Raw genomic sequence first — 19,487 nt, 5'->3', positions numbered from 1 at the left:
CAACTCTCTCCCCATATGTGAACAAGGGTGATCCAAATCACGCGACTTGACACTTTCAAGTATAGGCTACACTTCGAGTTTGCAACGATGGACGACGGAAGGTTAATTGAAGGGGTGGAGAAACTCTGTCACCTACTCTGTCCCTCTGTCACCTACAGCAGCAGCAGCGCGCCAGCGCCGCGTCAGGCACGGTTTTGGTCTGTAAAGACAGAGAAAACGAGACGCAGCCGCCACGCAGCTGACACGCTACAGAAACGCCACGCTCACGCCACGCATCCAGTGTGTCACCGGCCGAATGAGCAAGGTTTTATACAAATGACTTAAACAAAAAATATTTGTTTTAATTTTGAATCCGATCATTTAAAAAAACACACTTAAATGTTTATAAAGATATATTGCTCATAAATGTGTGACAAGTATTCGCTGAGCTTTGTTTCAGTTTAGACGTGCTCAAGAAAAAAAAGTTCACTGAGACGGAGAGGCAGAAAGCACACTCTGTTTATTTTATTTATTTTATAAAAGCACAATGTTTTGTTTTGATTGTAAGTGGACACATACAAAACTAGACATCTCACAGATTATTTTTTCATATTTCTTTTTTCTTTATGACAATAAATGACGGAGTAATTTAAGTCTATTGTGCTACTATGTGAAGAAAATCCAGCAAAACGTGCCGGTGTGTTTGCCGACCCCAGAGGGTTAATAGAGTACCTCAGAATGGAAAATGTAACAGAAAAAAATGATAATGATCGTTATGACAGACTAAGTCCTGCCAAGTTGTTGAAGTTTAGCTGGTTAGCAAGTCCCCATTAACCCCTGCTGGTACTGTAGATGTGATATTAACCCCATTAACCCCTGCTGGTAGATGTGATATTAACCCCATTAACCCCTATGGGTAGATGTCATATTAACCCCATTAACCCCTGCTGGTAGATGTCTTATTAACATTTACATTTACATTTACATTTATGCATTTGGCAGACGCTTTTATCCAAAGCGACTTACATTGCATTCAAGGTACACATTTTTACATTTTGTCAGTTCTTGCTTTCCCTGGGAATCGAACCCATGACCTTGGCGTTGCTAGCGCCAACGCTCTACTGTTTGAGCTACAGGAAAATTTAGGGTTAATTAACCCCATTAACCCCTGCTGGTATATGTAATATTAACCAATCACTGGTAGATATCATATTAACCCCATTAACCCCGGCTAGTAGATGTCGTATTAAGCCATTAACCCCTGCTGGTAGATGTGATATTAACCCCATTAACCCCTATGGGTAGATGTCATATTAACCCCATTAACCCCTGCTAGTAGATGTCTTATTAACCCAATAACCCCTGCTGGTAGATGTAATATTAACCAATCACTGGTAGATATCATATTGACCCCATTAACCCCGGCTAGTAGATGTCGTATTAAGCCATTAACCCCTCCGGGTAGATGGTATATTAACCCCATTAACCCAGGCTAGTAGATGCCATATTAACCCATTAACCCCTATGAGTAGATGTCATATTAACCCCATTAACCCCTGCTGGTACATGTCTTATTAACCCCATTAACCCCTGCTGGTAGATGTAATATTAACCAATCACTAGATATCATATTGACCCCATTAACCCCGGCTAGTAGATGTCGTATTAAGCCATTAACCCCTGCTGGTAGATGTCGTATTAACCCATTAACCCCTGCTGGTAGACGTCATATTAACCCATTAACCCCTGCTGGTAGATGTCATATTAACCCATTAACCCTTGCTGGTATATGTCATATTAACCCATTAACCCCTGCTGGTATATGTCATATTAACCCATTAACCCTTGCTGGTATATGTCATATTAACCCTTTAACCCTTGCTGGTATATGTCATATTAACCCATTAACCCTTGCTGGTATATGTCATATTAACCCATTAACCCTTGCTGGTATATGTCATATTAACCCATTAACCCCTATTTTAAATTGCCAAAATGTTGTCCTTTTATAGTAAATGCCTATACTGTTTTTAATTCCACAGATCAGGAAATCCATCAGTGAAGGTGTGAGACATTTGTTTTCTTGTGATGTCATCAGCCAATCAGTGCATGGCGTCATGAAGTAATTGTCCTGATAATCCTTTTGCTTATTAGTGAACACCCCTCTTTACAGTATGGTTACTGTCATCCACTGACTGTGTTTACAATATTAATATTCAAATATTCACACTCGTTTTACATTTCTTAGACAAGATTTGTTAAGACTATATTGTACTATTTTTTAAATGATAAAAAAACATTCAAATGCAACAAAATTCTGAAGCAAAATAAGGGGTTTGTTTGTTTGTTGATCCGTCTGTGTTCAGTCCGTCTGTTTTTTATCAATGCTGTGATAGATCGCCTCTTCTTGAGCAGAATCAGCTGAGACACTGATACACGTGACTCTGTCTGGCGTTCAGTTCTGTGTAGATCTGATCTGGACTCAGACTGTTTGTCGCTACAGCCGCAACATTTATATAGTAGAGGTCGGTGTCGGCTGGTTCTGTGTCCGCAGGTCTGTGAAACTCGTTTGCTGCCGAACTATTATCACTTTGAGCTGTGTGTGAGTTTGGCAGGACAGTCAGGCCCCCTTTATCATATGCATTCTGTACATTGGAAGAAGTAAATAATTGCTTCATCATTGTTGAGCAAGAAAGTGAACATTGACTTACAATTGAGAAGAATACAGTTAATAATGATGGAAATGTTCAAGGAAATGATTCTGACTCACCTCTTCTCCTTTTCTTAATGTCAGAAGAACCCTTGCAGTGAAGAAGGCCAGACCTGTGATAGACGCATGTTATATAGTACGTTTCAAAACTTGAATTCAGTCCTTCATGTTAGCTTGAATCATGACATTGTGTCAATGTCTCGTTTGTTTAGTTTAGACAGCAAGAATCTGACTAAAACAAATCTGAACAGAAAGAAATTATGAAATCAAAACATAAGCAATTTTAATTATGTCTGTTTTCATGTAGATTTTGGGACTATAAAGTTTCCACACTGTCTGAATTCACTGGTGTAATGCAGATTTTATTAATTAATATATCATTCAAAAATATTACCACAAGTCAGCTTTTTCTTTCGTACGGCCAACACAAGCGGTACTGCACATATCAGGAGCAAAAACAAAACTCCCGCGATGATGATGCCAACTGAACCTGAGAATAAAAAAAGACAACATTGCTAAGCATCTTGTTCACAGAATGAAATGAAAGATGTTTACATGAGAGAAATATCAGTGTGTGATGTGGAGAGCGTTTACCTGTGTCAGGTGAAGAAGTTTGGGGTAAAGGGGTTTGAGCCAATGGATCTGATGAAACATTAAAAACGGGCTGATAGTTAAAACTTCAGTCGTCTTCCCATCTAAAGGGGTAACAATGAAGATGGACTAGAAGTCAGTTATACTAATACATGAGCACACTCAATTCATTTCAAAACAAATACAAACATTCATTTAGACTATTGCTAGTAGAAGTGGCATCAATCACTTACCCAGTTTAACCAGCAACAAAATCTCTGAATAGACATCAGCCACAGTCCTCTGCACACCACACCAGTATAGGCCTGCATCCTCTGTTCTCAGATCAGTGATGGTGACGGTGAAAACTCTGGCCGTCGTGTCGTCAGTCAGAGAGAATCTCTCGTCTTTAGCTGGAGATCCTGATTTAACCATGATGATTTTATTAAACAATGAACACTCGCCTTTACAAAAATACTTTGAATTTGTTTCATATCCAGATTGATATGAGCATCTGATGTCAACTCTCTCTCCTCTGTATCCAGTAAATGTCTGTGAATCTCCAACAACAACAGCTGAAAACACAGATATCATTATATAGAGCTGTCAACTCTCTCTCCTCTGTATCCAGACATTATGTTGTAAGCACCAACATCAACAGCTGAAAACACAAATATCATAAGCGAGGATTAGCATGTTTACTGTATTAAGAAAGACTGACTGCTGCAGGAACACAAGACCAGTGAAAAGTTTAAAAGTCACACATACGAATCTTGAACTCACCGATACGAATGCAGCACCAGAGAAGAAGAATAAGGTTCCACATGGTGGAGCTTTATGGCACTTTTTTGACTATATAAAATCCTTAAACATTGAGAGATGTCTATTTCTTCCGTACTGGCACACATATGGTGTAAGGCTTAACTTCTCCTTTCCCTTATTTCCACATTCATCTCTACACCGGGTCCTAAAATATCGTGACATTAAAAGCTTACTGTGCATTTCAAAACAGATTTAGTTCATAACAATGTGTCATAGAGTTATTATGTTTTCATGTGGCCTCAGTTTAGACCCGTCACTCACACTTAAAAATGTCTAAATGACATTGATAAATATCAAACAAACTGGATCGTTTCTCTTTACTAACTTAATTCATTACTTTTGCCCAATCAGTTGCACGTTTCTTGAAAAAAGCCTCTTTATTTGATATTGTATTATCTAATGCAATGGCAATCAATCATTTGAAATGGTGCCTTTAATTTATAATTGTATGATTTTAACTGTAAGATCGAGCAACAAATGAGGCACTGCATGTGAAAAAAATGTAGTGTTGATGTGCTGAAATAAACATGAATTCATAAATAAGCAGATATAAAAGGAAACTGGTGTTGCTGATCATGTTTCTTATTGATGTTTTTTTCTAACTGAAAAATGCTGATATTTCCACTAATTTAAGAGGTAAATCTCTCAACAAGTCTGAACCAACATCTAGTCAAGCCTTATATAGCAATAAAAGTAAATTACTTTTGCAGTAACAATGAGTCATATTCCATAAAGTCCTGATTTGGCGGTTCGATTCAAAGATTCATTTTTCACAATCTGGTCTGTAAACGAGAATTCAAAGTAGCTTACACAAGCAAACCGTTTCAGAAATACTTCAGTAACACTATAGTTTCATCTTTTCAGAAACACGGCATACCTCCAAAAAATGAATTTCTATTGAAAAACTGATAATACTAGTGGTGTAACGGTACATGTATTCATCCCGAACCGTCACTGTTCATACAGTCAGACGCTGAATATACAGTCAGTCACAGGCGATACACTCTCCAATCCAGAAGGGGGCGCACACACTAATGCACCGCTTTTGCTAACCACCACAACAGGAAAAAAGAGCAGCAGATCTACACACCAACCCAAAACCAGAGTTCAGATGTCACACAAAAGCTTGCTAGCCTATGCGCTGAGTTTCTGATCACTTTAGTGACGAGCTGCACAAACTTCACAAAAAGGAAACCGGGAACGGCAGAAAGTGGCATCCTGTTTGTTTTCTTTATTTTACAAAAGCACAGTGTGAATGAAACTAATGAACTCTCACGCGCAAAAAAAAATGACAGTGTTTACACACAACATGTTAATCAAACCAATACGTTTAAAAACAGTTTGGGCCGGACATGTAAATGCCTCAAACTCGTATCGACCCTTGACCCCAAAACCGAGATACGTACCGAAGCGTGACTTCTGTGTCGCCCAAGAAATACACAAGCGTCACGTTTCCGCTAACCACCAAGGCCATATGACACAAACAGTAAACATGGCAACTTATTAGAAAAGTACAGCTGATATGAATCCAACTGCTTATAAAACTATTATTAAATAACTTATGAAATATATTATATATAAATGCTGAAAAGACACTCACTTTACACTTTTATAGAAGTTAAAATCTGGGTGAAGTAGGCCAACAGTTCGCCTTCCTCCTTCGCGGTACGATGACGTATTTACTTCTCTCTTTCTGTCTCTCCATCCTCTTGAGACACATGTAGTGATGCCATTGTGACGTATCGAGATCTTTACGCACACACATTTCTGTACCGCACTGAGACTGTTTCTATGGCGATTAGCAACTTCCCCTCGCTAGAAACAGTGGACATTAGATGTACAGTACATTTAATGCGTGAGGGTTCATGAGACACAATAATAATGTACAGTCTTACACTATTAGACATTAACGTTTATTTATTCAAGAGAACAATTCAATGATTTATCTTTATATACACACTACCATTCAAAAGTGTGGGGTAAAATTTCTTACTGAAATTAATACTTTCACACATTAAACTGATCAAAAGTGACAGTAAAAAAAATTACTTTTACATTGTTAGAAAAAAAATCAGCTTTGATCACAGGAATTCATGACAGTTTACAATAGATTCACGTAGAAATATTACTGTTTTGATTTAATTTTTCATCAAATAAACAGCCTTTGTTAGAATAAGAGACTTATTGACCCCAACATATGTGACCCTGGACCACAAAACCAGTCTCGAGTCGCACGGGTATATATGTGGCAATAGCCAACAATACATTGTATGGAGCAAAATTATATTTTTTCTTTTATACTAAAAATCATAAGGATATTAAGTAAAGATCGTGTTCCATGAAGATATTTTGTAAACTTACTACCTTAAATATATAAAAAAAATATTATTGTGAGTGAATGCAGCACAATCTTGAATATAAATGCACAACTTTAAAGGAGATTTTCGCAATATTTTGATTTTTTTGCGTCCTCAGATTCCAGATTTTTAATAGTTGTATCTCGGCCAAATATTGTCCTGTCCTAACAAACCATACATCAATGAAAATCTTATTCATTCAGCATTCAGATGATATATACATCTTAAATTTAACAAAATTGACCCATAAGACTGGTTTTGTAGTCCAGGGTCACATATAATAAAATATGAAAATGATTGTGGTAAAAACGGACAGGCTGTTGTCAGTCAGTAATTTGATCGATACTGTAATAAATTGACTCTTGAGCAAAACCAGGTTTCATTTCTGTGTAGATCTGATCCAGACTGTCTGCTGGAGCAGAATCGATGTAGTTGTTGTCTTTGCCGTGGGTCTGTTGTGTGTTTGTAAGTCTGTGAAAATCCTCGACAAAAGAACCTTTCTCCCTTTGAGCCGCGGATGAGTTTGGAAGTACGACTGGGCTCATTTTCAGATACTCATCCTGTAAAGAGGACGCTTCATGTCAGCAAGGAAATCAGTGAACTTTATCAGCATCGGTATTACCGGTGATCAATTAATGACTTACAACAATGTGATCTGATGTCCTCCTGGTGTGATAAGACACGGAAACTGGAGGGGGGGAAAATAACATCATGATAAATGTTAAAGCGTGAGTGAGTGAAGATGGTGTAGAAAAGAGGAAGTCTCCTCTAGCCGACTCACCTGACAGCTTGCAGTTGGTGGCCCATTTAAAAACCTTAAACAGAGCGAATGGACACACAACTAGAAGTGTGCCGACACACACCAGACTCAACACGGTCACAAACCTGCGGATAGATTCTGTAGAAAGAGGAAATGATCTGACACACCTGATCAAAACACCATTCATTTGTGTGAAAGAAAGAAACAGAGAGAGGAAGAGAGAGTGAGAGAAACCAGATTTCTTCAGGACTGGTGACGATATTAGATCTGTTGATGAACAACAAGACACAACTGTGTGTTTGTGAGACGTTGTTTGTGTAATTAAAAGATAAGGATCAGATAGAATGATAAGAATGAACAATAGAACTAACAATACAGATCAGAACATGTGATAGATAGATAGATAGATAGATAGATAGATAGATAGATAGATAGATAGATAGATAGATAGATAGATAGATAGATAGATAGATCCACACCACGGTCTGTCCAGCAGAGGGAGACTGAGAGCACAAGACCCTCCACATCTTCCTCCTAATCCACTGCTCATTATTGGTTCAGTGAAGTCACCTGTGCCAGCTAGTTAGAGTGTTAACGGGTGTACATTTAAAGACTTGCATTTGCTTGTATCTTTGTTCAGTCTAGAAGTTGTCGTGCCTAGACTTTGCTTTTGTGTTTTCCTTTTGCACAAAGACCACCTTTTCCTTTTGACCAGCTTCTATTATGTTATTGGACTCTTTAGCTTGCATCATTCAGTGTGGATTTGTACCTTTGCTCAATCCATCACTTATGATGGATCCTTTGTGTTTGCTCAGGGAGAATAATAAGTAAAGACTATCTGTTTTTTCCTTCTAAATCTGCCTCTTGTGATTATCTGCCCCATAGAACAGTGGTTGGAAACTTGGGTTTCCAGCAACACACTCTGGGTTCGAATCCCGGACCTGACAAAGACAGAATGAACGACTGAGTGAAGGAACAAATGATTGAGAGATTGAGCAAACAATAGACAGAATAAACAATAAAAAAGAATCAACCGCAGAAGACTGAACAAATGAGAGACAGAATCCAGAATGAATGAAAGAACCAATCAGACAGTATGAAAGATACAAAACGAATGAATGAAAGAATGAACTGTGTTGAGGACAGACAGAATAATACGATACTCAGAGAGACGGATCACCCTGTTCTCCGGTCTCGGCCCAGTTCTGTGCAGTGATGTTTGCAGGACTGTTTGTGCGGTCCTGGTTTACTGTCGTACCTCTTGGTGATGATGTTGTGGGTCTCTGTGGTGCACCTGTGCAGAGAAGGAACGTGGACGTGAAAGATTCGCTCCTTCAGTATTCAGTCATCCCAGCTAACAAGGAATGTTCTGGTAAGGTTCTCTTAAAGTTATGATCAAACGTTTTTCCAGTAACAGAATTTTAACAAATTTGTATAGGTCTTTAATAATGTCCTTAATGTCAGCACAAAAACATTATCTTATTGTACGTGGTCTAACATTTAAAAATGTTACTTTTTGTAGAACGTTCACTTGTTGTAGAATGTTCACTTGTTGTAGAACGTTCACTTGTTGTAGAACATTCACTTGTTGTAGAACGTTCACTTGTTGTAGAACGTTCACTTGTTGTAGAACGTTCACTTGTTGTAGAACGTTCACTTGTTGTAGAACGTTCACTTGTTGTAGAACGTTCACTTGTTGTAGAACGTTCACTTGTTGTAGAACGTTCACTTGTTGTAGAACGTTCACTTGTTGTAGAACGTTCACTTGTTGTAGAACGTTCACTTGTTGTAGAACGTTCAATGAAGCTCTATTGCAAGTTCTGCCGGGAAGACTCAATTGTTACGCAACTTATTACCTTCTCATCTATCCAATCATATCCTAATACTTTTGGTATAAAAGGTTGGTACTTACACACATCTGAGTTCGCAGATGCTGTCGCTCCATTCACCTCCACCCTTCCCACCACCTCCAAGATGGGACCTTCCCTTCATTTTCCTTAACACCACCAAGACGGGTTCCTTCCCTCCATCCTCCACATAACACCAAGATATCTTTCTCCTCCATCCACCCCACCACCACCAGATGGCCTCTTCCCTTACATCGCAGGGGGTCGGCTGCGCCCCTGCCTTCGTCTTCAGGCAGGACATGCAGAGTCCGAACCCTAGGATTGCAAGCTACGGACGGGGCCTACGCCAAAGAACTCAGCAAAGATTGCTTGCTGAGCTCTTAAAGGGGTCATGACATGGGTTTTTTTATTTTATTATTATGTTCCCTTAGGTGCAATTATAGTATTACAAAAATTTTTACAAAAAACTTTTAAAATGTAGTGATTTATGACCTTTTCCCTGTTTCTCATCCTCTGATTCAAACAGTCTGTTTTGGGGGTGTTTCCCCTTTAAGAGTTCAGTGTTAACGCCCACTGTTATGATTGGCTAACGTCAGTGCCTATGCATCAATTATTAACGCCCCCAGCCAGAACATTTGCGGATTCGGCGTATTTAAAAAGTAGTTTAAAGTTTTAAATACATTACTTACAGTTTGCGTCGTCGCAGTTGAGCCCAGAATAGTCGGCACGGACTTATCTTTGAGCAACAGTTTTCTGGCAAAGCCAGCATCATTTTGGGATTTGTTCTCAAAACAGTCATCCTTCAAATGGACTGAGACGTCCGCAAAAAATAAAGTGCATATATTTTTCCCTGACGACTGGATCTTTCACAGCGTATTCAAAGGTGTTGTTTGTCCACAGCCAGGAACAGCACATCTGCGGCATCGTAATTTCCCTGTACACAGACCCACTCGCTGTCCGGCGACTGAACACTTGTGAGGCGCGCGGCGCGCGGGCGCGACAATGATACGAAATGAGCGTAGTTGTCTTGCGCTTTAAGCGTAGTTGTCTTGTGCTGGAGGCAGTCTATATGCAAACGCTGGTACGTCACTTCGTACCGTGACGTCACTTCTTACCATGAATCCAGAACGAGCTGTATTTAGAGCTTGATTAAATAAATGATTCGTTTATAATGGGGAGGACGTCTTAAGCTATGACACTTGCAGGACGTTTTAATGGTACAAAGACCTCTTATAAACCAAAAGATCAAGGCAAATTTGGTTTCTCATGTCATGACCCCTTTAACAAATGTTAATTGTCACAGTATTTATTCTCCCGAGTCTTTCTGGTAGAACTTGTTAGAACCTTCAAAAGTAACATTCCTATAATGTTTGCAACATGTAACGTTCCATTTACGTTCACATTAACAATATATATATTTTTTAAACATTCTTAAGTGAACATTCAGATATAACGTTCAACAAAACGTTCTTAGAACATAGCCTGTCTTTGTTAGCTGGGATGTGTGTGAAAAATAGAGCTTATAGATGTCAAAGGACTCTCACCTCTTCTCCTGACAGTTAGTTTTCTTTGAGTATCGGGATCAGGCAGCAGTTTCACATCCACGCCGAAGGTGTACACGTCAGAGTCCTCAGAGATCAGGCTGAAGATGGTGGCGGTAAGAAAGTGTCCAGATGTGTTGTCAAGAAGAGCGAATCGCCCCCGTCTGGTCCACCTGTTGGATTCAGTGGTCTGAACCAGTTTCTCAAAGAAGAATCCCTCTGATCTGCCGAAGTACTTGCTGTGTTCCTCGTAGTCCGGTGGGTATCCGATGTGAAACGTAACGTCTTCTCCCTCATATCCAATCTCAGTGACAGCACAACTAATGTCCAGCAGACAGACTGGAAGCCAAATTAAAACACTAGATATTGAATTGTGATTTCTGTAATTAAACCAACAGAAATAAGCAGCAATCCAATAAGCATCACTGCATTAACTGTTTTTGCTCTACAACTTTGTTTTGCAACATGGCAAACTATGAAAATTGCTCAATTTCAAGCTTTTAAGGTAACATTTTTTAATTAAGCTTCTCGCATATGAGGCTGTTTGATTAATTTAAGTAAATGTATTCCCTTCAAAACAAGAGCTTTTCAACGAGAATAACTGACTGATTCATTTCAGTTAGTGTGGCATGTTACGTGTTTTAATGTAATATACACTAATGTTTTATTTTATGTAATAGGATTTAAGGGTTAACAATGTAGTAATAGTTAAATAAATGTTATTGTAGTGTTTTACTAGTGGTGGTGTAAATTGATCTGTTCAGATATCACACTTAAGATCTTATTTGTATGTGCTATAAATTATATTAAAATATCTTATTTGTATGTGCTATAAATTATATTAAAAAGGAGTATTTTATTAGTAGATAAAAATACGTTTTGTAAGCGCTACTTGAACTAATGATGACGTTTCAAAGTAGTTTCCTCAGTACTGATTTAGACAGTTTTGAATTTATTCAGAAATCATTAAATTCTGCTTTTTTTTTTGTAAAGCTGTCGCTAAAACTCACCTGTACAGATACAGAAACCAAAGACTCTTGCTGTCCACATGCTGAATGGTTTAAACTGCTTTTGATGGTGTGCAACGTATAAAACAAACCGTTTTGAAGTCTGTCTCTCACTTCCTTGTTTCTATTCGGGTCCAAAACATATGACTTTAGTTGTACAAAGGCAGCTCAAGTGAGATTTCTCAATGCAATCAAGTTCCCTAACTTTTCACCAGAGCCTTCTCTTTTCTGTATAAATGCTTGCACAGCAACAGATATTTAAACACAACTATCAAATCCACTCATCGCCTGCACACCGCTCTCCAGTCTTGATTCTGTCACCGCTCATTGTTGTCAATACACTCCTGTTAACTTCATTTACAGTCTGCTTCCGTAACAACTTCATTGTAAGTCTTGATTATCTGGCTGGGTTTTTTATCGTTTGATTAAGCACTCTATAACTGTGCAGACTGACATATATCAGTATATGTCTTGTTTTCCAGTAGAATGTTTATTTGAAGCATATAGTCTAATCAAACTTGAAGATGATAAACACAACAGAATATAATAGTACCTTATAATACTTTATTAAGCAATTCCTGCTTCTCAAAACTATACCTGGACAAATGTGAATGAATTCTGTATTATATTCAATAACATACCATCTCAAGATAAGTTTGTGTGTGTGTGTGTGTGTGTATGTGTATGTGTATGTGTATGTGTGTGTGTGTGTGTGTGTGTGTGTGTGTGTGTGTGTGTGCATTCTAACGTTTTTCTGCTCCTTATTAAAGTCCCCCTGTAGTAAATTTTATCCCTGTGATTTTTTTTCAAACTCAACATAATTTTACTTTTATCGAACTCCTATTTGATCACAAAATTACATATTTAAAAGTTTTTTCCTTGAAAACATTTCTTCATGCCTTAAAATATCTTGAATGTAACTTGACACCCTCATTTAGTATAAGCTCTTCTATGAATATGCAAATGAGCCCCGCCTCCACTCACTCACTCACTCAGAGATCCACTGGTTGACGATCACATGTTGATCTGATTGGTTACAAGGTTTGTGACGTCAGAAACACCAGCGATTTCACACCGTGTTTTTGAGACTGTCTTTGGATCACTGCAGTTTTAAGCAGAAAATACTCAGCAATGCTGTCGACTCATGACACTGTCGACTTCAGTGTGGCAGGTCCTAAACTGTGGAATGCCCTGCCGCTTGAGATGCGCCAAAGCACAAGTATATCCACGTTTAAAACTAAGTTAAAAACACATCTTTTTAGCTTAGCTGTCCTGTCAGCCCTCTGATTTCGATGTCTTTTTATTGAATTTTACCTGTTTTTATCTGTCTTTTCTATGTACCTTGTATGTAATCTATGTCTTAAGCTGATTGTACTGTTCGTACTATCAGTGAATTCAATCATGGATGTAGATGCATTGTGTTTTAGTAGTTCTTTGTACATTCCTTGACTATACCAATTTGTACAGTGTCCTTGGTACACTGAAAAAAATGATACTTTGGACCAACCTAAAAACATTGCTGTAATTTGTTACAGCTAAATTTATTAGTTTTTCTCAAGCTATATTTTTGATTTGGTTGAAACGTTAAAATTGTATTTAATATAAATCAAAATAGTTCTTTAACCCAATAATTTTTTTTACATTCAAACAAAGTTAAAATATTGTTTATTATAGAGACCATAAATCCTTTTCTTATTTTGGTACAACTAGCATTTTTATTTTGGAAAAAACTACTTTTTACACAGCAGAATCCCCAGTGTTAAATTAACACAGAAGCAGTGTTAAAGTTAATTAGATAATTAAGTGATTAATTGAGTTATGGTTGAGCATTATTGAAGACACCTGATGATAACAAGCAGAATCACTGAAGGAGAAAATTTATGTAAAATGGTTACCGTTATCGAGATCAGTGTTTAGTTTAGTTGGGCTCTTGACCCTTACTGGTTCAACTTTAGATTTTGTCTGGCTGCTGTAATTCATGTATAACAGACAGATGAACAAAGATAAAAGGTGATCTGATGGAGTTGGTTGTGTTTTAACATAATCAATAGTTGGCCTGAAACACTGAATTCATTGAGAGCATAATTTCTGAGTTAAGTTTACCTTATGGATTATAGCAGCACTGTCCTGGTAGAGTATGTAATTTTTAGCCTTTTCAATTAAATCCAAATAGATTAAGAAGAAAACTTCTTAAAAGTCTTTCAGGTAGGCACACACAGATATCAATAATTAGCATATGAATCTCAACAATGGTGACAAACAGATCACCTCTGAACATAAGTCGTAATTTATTCATGCAGCAATGCATGATGGGAGCCATGAATGAGATTTGATTGGTGGCATCCAGAATGCACTGCACAATGCTTTATAATTGTCTCCATTGTTGAGATTCACTGGCAGATGCTTGATGTCTGTGTTTAAAAAAAAAAAAAAAAAAAAACTGTTTTGTATGTGATTAAGTTTTAAGAAATGATTTGGATCACATTGTAAAAGTAACAAACATCATAAATGAAAATGAAATCATGCTTTTCAAGGACAGTACTGCTATAATCAGTAAAGCAATAGCAACCCAGTAATTGGGCTCTATGTGAATTCAGTGATTCAGGTCAATTGATTGTGAAATTATGGTAATGTTAGAACTCAACCAACACCATCATATCACATTTTCTCTTTGTTCATCTGGCTGTTATAACTCACGTACAGCAGCCAAACAAATTCTAAAGTTAATAATTTAAGGGTCAAGAGCCCAACTAAAACACACACTAATTACCATAATGGTAACACACCAATTACGATTTTCTCCTTCAGTGATTCTTCTTGTTATCATCAGGTGTCTCCAATAATGCTCAATCATAACTCAATTAACGTTTCAACCAAATCAAAAATATAGCTTGAGAAAAACTAATACATTTAGCTGTAACAAATTACAGCAATTTTTTTAGGTTGGTCCAAAGTTTCATTTTTTTCACACCAACGACAAGCTAGAAAAGTGAATTTATTAAGTCAGATCAAGTATAAAAAGTTTTTTAAACCAATGACAAGCCATGTGCACTTTTTTCAGTGTACCTTGAAAGGCGCTTTTTTATAAATAAAATGTATTATTATTATTATTATGAATTTACACATGTTTTATCTTAAAGCTGACATATAAACAACATTAAAAACTTTATTTTCACCACAGGGGGACTTTAACAAAAGGCTGTATCAATTGATTTCAGTTAACTTAATATTTGTTATTTTATTTTGTGAAAACAACACAAAAACGTTTGATGCTGACACAGGAATCTAGGGTTTTGATGCCGCTGTTGATGAGGATTCAGTGATCAATAGTGTGATAGATCGGCTCTTCTTGAGCAGAATCCGCTGTGATACTCTGATACACGTGACTCTGTCTACTGGCGTTCAGTTCTGTGTAGATCTGATCTTGTGTTTGTGCTGAGACAACATCTATGTAGTCGGAGTCTGCGTCGACCGCTTCTGTGTTTTTATAATCCAGGTTTATGGGTCTGTAAAATTCCTCATTTTCACTTTGAGCTTTGGATGAGTCTGGAAGCATTATTCCCTGGTAGGCATCCTATATGAAATAAATAATTAAATATAAACTTGTAAATTATAAGCAGATAACGGCTAATATATAGCACACTGCCTTCCTAAGAGTCTATGATTGGATCAATATTGCAGTGATTATTGTCATGTTCTTCTAACCCTAATCGATGGAGTGTGTGCTTCTCATGTCTTAAACACCCATGTATGAAGACACATCATGGCCATTTTCCAGGATGACAATGTCAAGAATCATCAGACTCAGATTGTGTAAGATGAAGATTAATTTTCACACATTAATCCAGAGCTTAAGTTCACTGAAAGTCTTTGGGTTGTGCTGGAGGAGACTTTACAGAGTGCTGGACTCTTGCATTGAGAACACAAGATCTTGACCAAAACCTGATGCACCTCTTGATGGAAATAACATCACAACCGTTATTTCCATTAAAATACATTGTCATTGTCATCCTGGAATATGGCCATGATGTTTATAAAAAATATGTTAAAACAACGTTATTAATTATGAATGAATGAGATTTGCTGTCGTCACCTGCACTGGGTTTGATATTGTCCTTCGGCGAGGAGCAGAACCTGATAAGAGCATACATATTTATTTATCGATTTATCGAACTCAACAGAAGATGTTTTAAAGAAAAATGCAGTTCTGTTAGTGCTGTAGTCTCACCTGAGTTCCTGCGACTGCTGTGTTTGAGGACTTGAAACAGTCCAAACAGAAACACGGAAAGCAGAGCGCAAACACACATCAGAGCCACCATCATCATGAACCTGGAGTAAGACTCTGCCGATGCAAGCCACAATGAGTTGACAGAAGAAAGCAGAACCGTGTGTGTGTGTGTGTGTGTGTGTGTGTGTGTTTCGTAACCTCACCGCCAGGTTCTTCCGGGAACAGGTCTGTGGTCTGTTCTTGTGGATCCCCTGCACAGAAATCAAAAGTGAAAGGACTATAGTTCATCATCTGTATCGAAACCTCAGCTGGCATTCGGTCACCACACATGCGAGTGAGTTGAGTTCTCACACTGACTCATTATGAGACGTGTAATACAGTGGCACCGCAAACATCCCTGTAACTGCTGTACGTTCTCAGTGCACATGATGCCGGACAGATCGGGATCGCATTAATAACCGATCGTGACATGGTTAATGACAAATATACAATAAATGGACGTTTTTTGTCATCAAGATATTAGGTGTCTCAGTCTGTAGTCAATCTGTATATTCCATGTCGTCATGGCTCAATTTACATGAGCTCTTGAAACCACAGGCACAGTGTAAGAAGAGCTTTTTAAAATAGTTGTACATGGAGCTTGAATGTATTTTTTCCACAACAGTTAAATGTTTGATGTTTAGACAAATGAAGATGTTTAAGTCAAGTCACTTCATTTATACAGTGCTTTTAACAATATAGATATCACTTTTAACAATATAGATTGTATCAAAGCAGCTTTACAGTGATAATAGGAGATTACAGTAACAGAGATAGTTCTGGCTTTACAGCAGCTCTGGAATTAAGTTATTGTCCAGATAAAGTTAGATTTGATTGATTCACTTCCGTCGCAACGATCATTAGTTATTAACTTATGGCCGATAACGACACCGTTCTAACCGCTCGTATATATATATTAAGTATATTAGGACGGACAGTCTTCAGCTGTTGTGTATCTCACCTTGGCTGACTGATATCCAGATCTCTGAGGTAAAGTCAGGCCGGAGGTCGACATCTACACCACACCAGTACTTCCCCGAGTCTCCTGGAGCCAGTCTGACGAGAGCCGTGAGGACATGAGCGCTGGTGTCGTCCAGGAGAGCCAGTCTCCCTCGCTCAGACCTCGTGTCTCGATGGGTCGTGTGAACACACGGAGGATCTCTGGGAGAAAACCAGCCGCTTATCTGACAGAAGAACTTGCTGTTATTCTCGTATGTTTCTGGGTATCTGCAGGAGACTGAGATGTTGCTCCCCACAGATCCAGTGACGGTAAGAGCCAGTGAGTTATTCACCGGCCACAGCGCTGACAGAACAAGCACTGCTGACAGAGGAGATTCAGAGTTATTGAATTATGGTGTTTATCAATGACATTGAAGAGAAAAAAGTGCAATTATTACTGATTTAGTGTTACGACAGATATCATACCTGAGAGACTGATGGAGGAGACGGTTCTCATGACTGCCGGCGTGAACATCGACTCCCACTACCTGTTCTCACACTACATACTGGAAAGATATTGTGTGTGTGTGTGTGTGTGTTTATAGAGTTACACTTCCCAAATGCACATGGATAAACACAAACTCAGTGTCAGAAGAATGATCTGAATAACAGCTCCCCCTTCAGGGCAGTGGAGGAAAAGTCTGGCCATCCTCAAGGTTACACCATCCATCCATCATATTGGTTCCTGATTATTTTATAAGGAAATGTTAATGCCCCATCCATTCATTCATTCATTCATTCATTCATTCATTCATTCATTCATTCATTCATTCATTCATTCATTCATTCATTCATCCAATAATCAATATCTTCTTTCTTTCTTTCTTTTTTTTTCTTTCTTTCTTTCTTTCTTTCTTTCTTTCTTTCTTTCTTTCTTTCTTTCTTTCTTTCTTTCTTTCTTTCTTTCTTTCTTTCTTCCAAATGATCAATCCACCCATCCATCTATTCATCCATCATGTTGTTTCCTGATTCTTTTATAAGGAAATGTTAATGCCCCATCCATTCATTCATTCATTCACCCATTCATCCATTCATTCATTCATCCATCCATTCATTCATTCATTCATTCATTCATTCATTCATTCATTCATCCAATAATTAATATCTTCTTTCTTTCTTTCTTTCTTTTTTTTCTTTCTTTCTTTCTTTCTTTCTTTCTTTCTTTCTTTCTTTCTTTTTTTCTTTCTTTCTTTCTTTCTTTCTTTCTTTCTTTCTTTCTTTCTTTCTTTCTTTCTTTCTTTCTTTCTTTCTTTCTTTATTCCAAATGATCAATCCACCCATCCATCCATTCATCCATCATGTTGTTTCCTGATTGTTTTATAATAAAATTATGTCCAAAACACGTCTTTTCAACATCTTTGTCACAAAAGTCGGACGTTGATAAGACGTCCACTGAGGAGCCAGAATGAAACTTTTTATGACGTCTTTTTTGACGTGTTCTGCACGTCCGATTTAGACATTCATCGAACCTTCGTACAAGGTTAAAAACTAGTTCAGATGTGGCCATTGTGGACATATTTTCAACATCATGTATGGTCTCATTTAGACATAATCACTTTGACTATTGCTGTCAGATGATCTTAGTGAGAATTAACATAAGTTTAGATGTTGATATTTGTTTCATTTGAAGTGTCACCATTGTGGTGATCAGTGTTTGCTTTAGTTGGGCTCTTGTTCCCTTTCTTTTTCTTTAACTTTTTTGTGGCTGCTGTAACTTTGTGTTTATAACATAATTGCTGTTGCAGAGAAAGCCAAGAAAAAGTATGAGGTATTATCAGCTCGATGTTGAAATAATCATCAAAAAGATGGGAATCTAATAATGTATTTAAACTATTGTTTTTATATATAGCATTCATAACCACCAACCGTGTGGGTCTGCAATATTGGTGCTATTGGCATTTAAATTTTCACTTGTTTGAAGGTAGAAAAAAAGCAAATCCACATTAATATAGTCACACACAGACATAGAGATTTTGGATATGAATCACAACAACGGTGACAATAAAAACAAAAAAGCTTGAGAATTAAGGTACCCATCATGCATTGCAGCATGAAGCTTTTTTTTATTGTCACCATTGTTGTGTATCATATGCAAAATATTGATGTCTGTGTGTGACTACATTACACATTTGCTCAAATCATCATGTGCACGTGCTTTTTATATATTTTCAAATAAGTGATTATTATAATGCTTTTGGTACCAACATTGCAGCTCCACAAAGATGGTGGTTATGAATACCACAGCATCTGACAACATTACATACTTGTTTTGGGATGATTTCACCATCATTAATAAGCTAGAAACACCTTATCTCCTCATTGTTTGCTTTCTCTGCCACTGCAATTGTGCTATACAAACACAATTAAAGCAGTCTATGAGATGCAGAAGTAAAAGGAAAGGGAACCAAGAGGCCAACTAAAGCAAACACTGATCACCACAATGGTGACACTTCAAATCAAACAAATATCAACATCTAAACTTCTGTTAATTCTCACTAAGATCATCTGACAGCAATAGTCAAAGTGATTATGTCTAAATGAGACCATACATGATGTTGAAAATATGTCCACAATGGCCACATCTGAACTAGTTTTAATCTTGTACGAAGGGTCCATGAACGTCTATAT

At 37.6% G+C, this 19,487-nt stretch overlaps 2 protein-coding genes and 1 long non-coding RNA gene across 3 annotated transcripts; all 3 read right to left on the bottom strand.

Moving 5' to 3' along the window:
* Positions 1-2,773: 2,773 nt before the first annotated feature.
* LOC307000718 lies at positions 2,774-3,385 on the bottom strand. The gene is made up of 3 exons (XR_013798068.1): positions 3,284-3,385; positions 3,084-3,179; positions 2,774-2,802 (listed from the first exon to the last, which is right to left on the bottom strand). It is a non-coding gene; the product is annotated as an uncharacterized lncRNA (long non-coding RNA).
* A 2,589-nt stretch (positions 3,386-5,974) lies between these two features.
* On the bottom strand, positions 5,975-11,711 carry LOC306999708 (uncharacterized protein). Its single transcript, XM_079614606.1, has 6 exons — positions 11,597-11,711; positions 10,590-10,925; positions 8,379-8,492; positions 7,220-7,336; positions 7,083-7,126; positions 5,975-6,998 (listed from the first exon to the last, which is right to left on the bottom strand). The coding sequence occupies exons 1-6, from the start codon at positions 11,634-11,636 to the stop codon at positions 6,762-6,764; spliced, it is 888 nt and encodes a 295-aa protein (XP_079470732.1). The 5' UTR covers positions 11,637-11,711; the 3' UTR covers positions 5,975-6,761.
* Positions 11,712-14,890: 3,179 nt separating this feature from the next.
* On the bottom strand, positions 14,891-17,343 carry LOC307000567 (uncharacterized protein). Its single transcript, XM_079616210.1, has 6 exons — positions 17,286-17,343; positions 16,822-17,178; positions 16,025-16,072; positions 15,822-15,935; positions 15,687-15,727; positions 14,891-15,167 (listed from the first exon to the last, which is right to left on the bottom strand). The coding sequence occupies exons 1-6, from the start codon at positions 17,332-17,334 to the stop codon at positions 14,910-14,912; spliced, it is 867 nt and encodes a 288-aa protein (XP_079472336.1). The 5' UTR covers positions 17,335-17,343; the 3' UTR covers positions 14,891-14,909.
* Positions 17,344-19,487: the final 2,144 nt, after the last annotated feature.

The sequence above is a fragment of the Phoxinus phoxinus genome (genome assembly GCF_949152265.1).
Source record: "Phoxinus phoxinus genome assembly, chromosome: 6".
Classification (NCBI taxonomy): domain Eukaryota; kingdom Metazoa; phylum Chordata; class Actinopteri; order Cypriniformes; family Leuciscidae; genus Phoxinus; species Phoxinus phoxinus.
This window is presented reverse-complemented; position numbering and strand designations above follow the sequence as displayed.

Excerpts from the sequence above, each read along its gene's own strand:
- LOC307000567 (XM_079616210.1), bottom strand. The coding sequence starts at position 17,334 with ATGTTCACGCCGGCAGTCATGAGAACCGTCTCCTCCATCAGTCTCTCA. Across the intron at positions 16,073-16,821 it reads CTGGATATCAGTCAGCCAAG|GGGATCCACAAGAACAGACC; the intron begins GTGAGATACACA and ends ATTTCTGTGCAG. Across the intron at positions 15,728-15,821 it reads CAGCAGTCGCAGGAACTCAG|GTTCTGCTCCTCGCCGAAGG; the intron begins GTGAGACTACAG and ends TGCTCTTATCAG.
- LOC306999708 (XM_079614606.1), bottom strand. The coding sequence starts at position 11,636 with ATGTGGACAGCAAGAGTCTTTGGTTTCTGTATCTGTACAG. Across the intron at positions 8,493-10,589 it reads ACTAACTGTCAGGAGAAGAG|GTGCACCACAGAGACCCACA; the intron begins GTGAGAGTCCTT and ends TTCTCTGCACAG. Across the intron at positions 7,127-7,219 it reads CACCAACTGCAAGCTGTCAG|TTTCCGTGTCTTATCACACC; the intron begins GTGAGTCGGCTA and ends CCCCCCCTCCAG.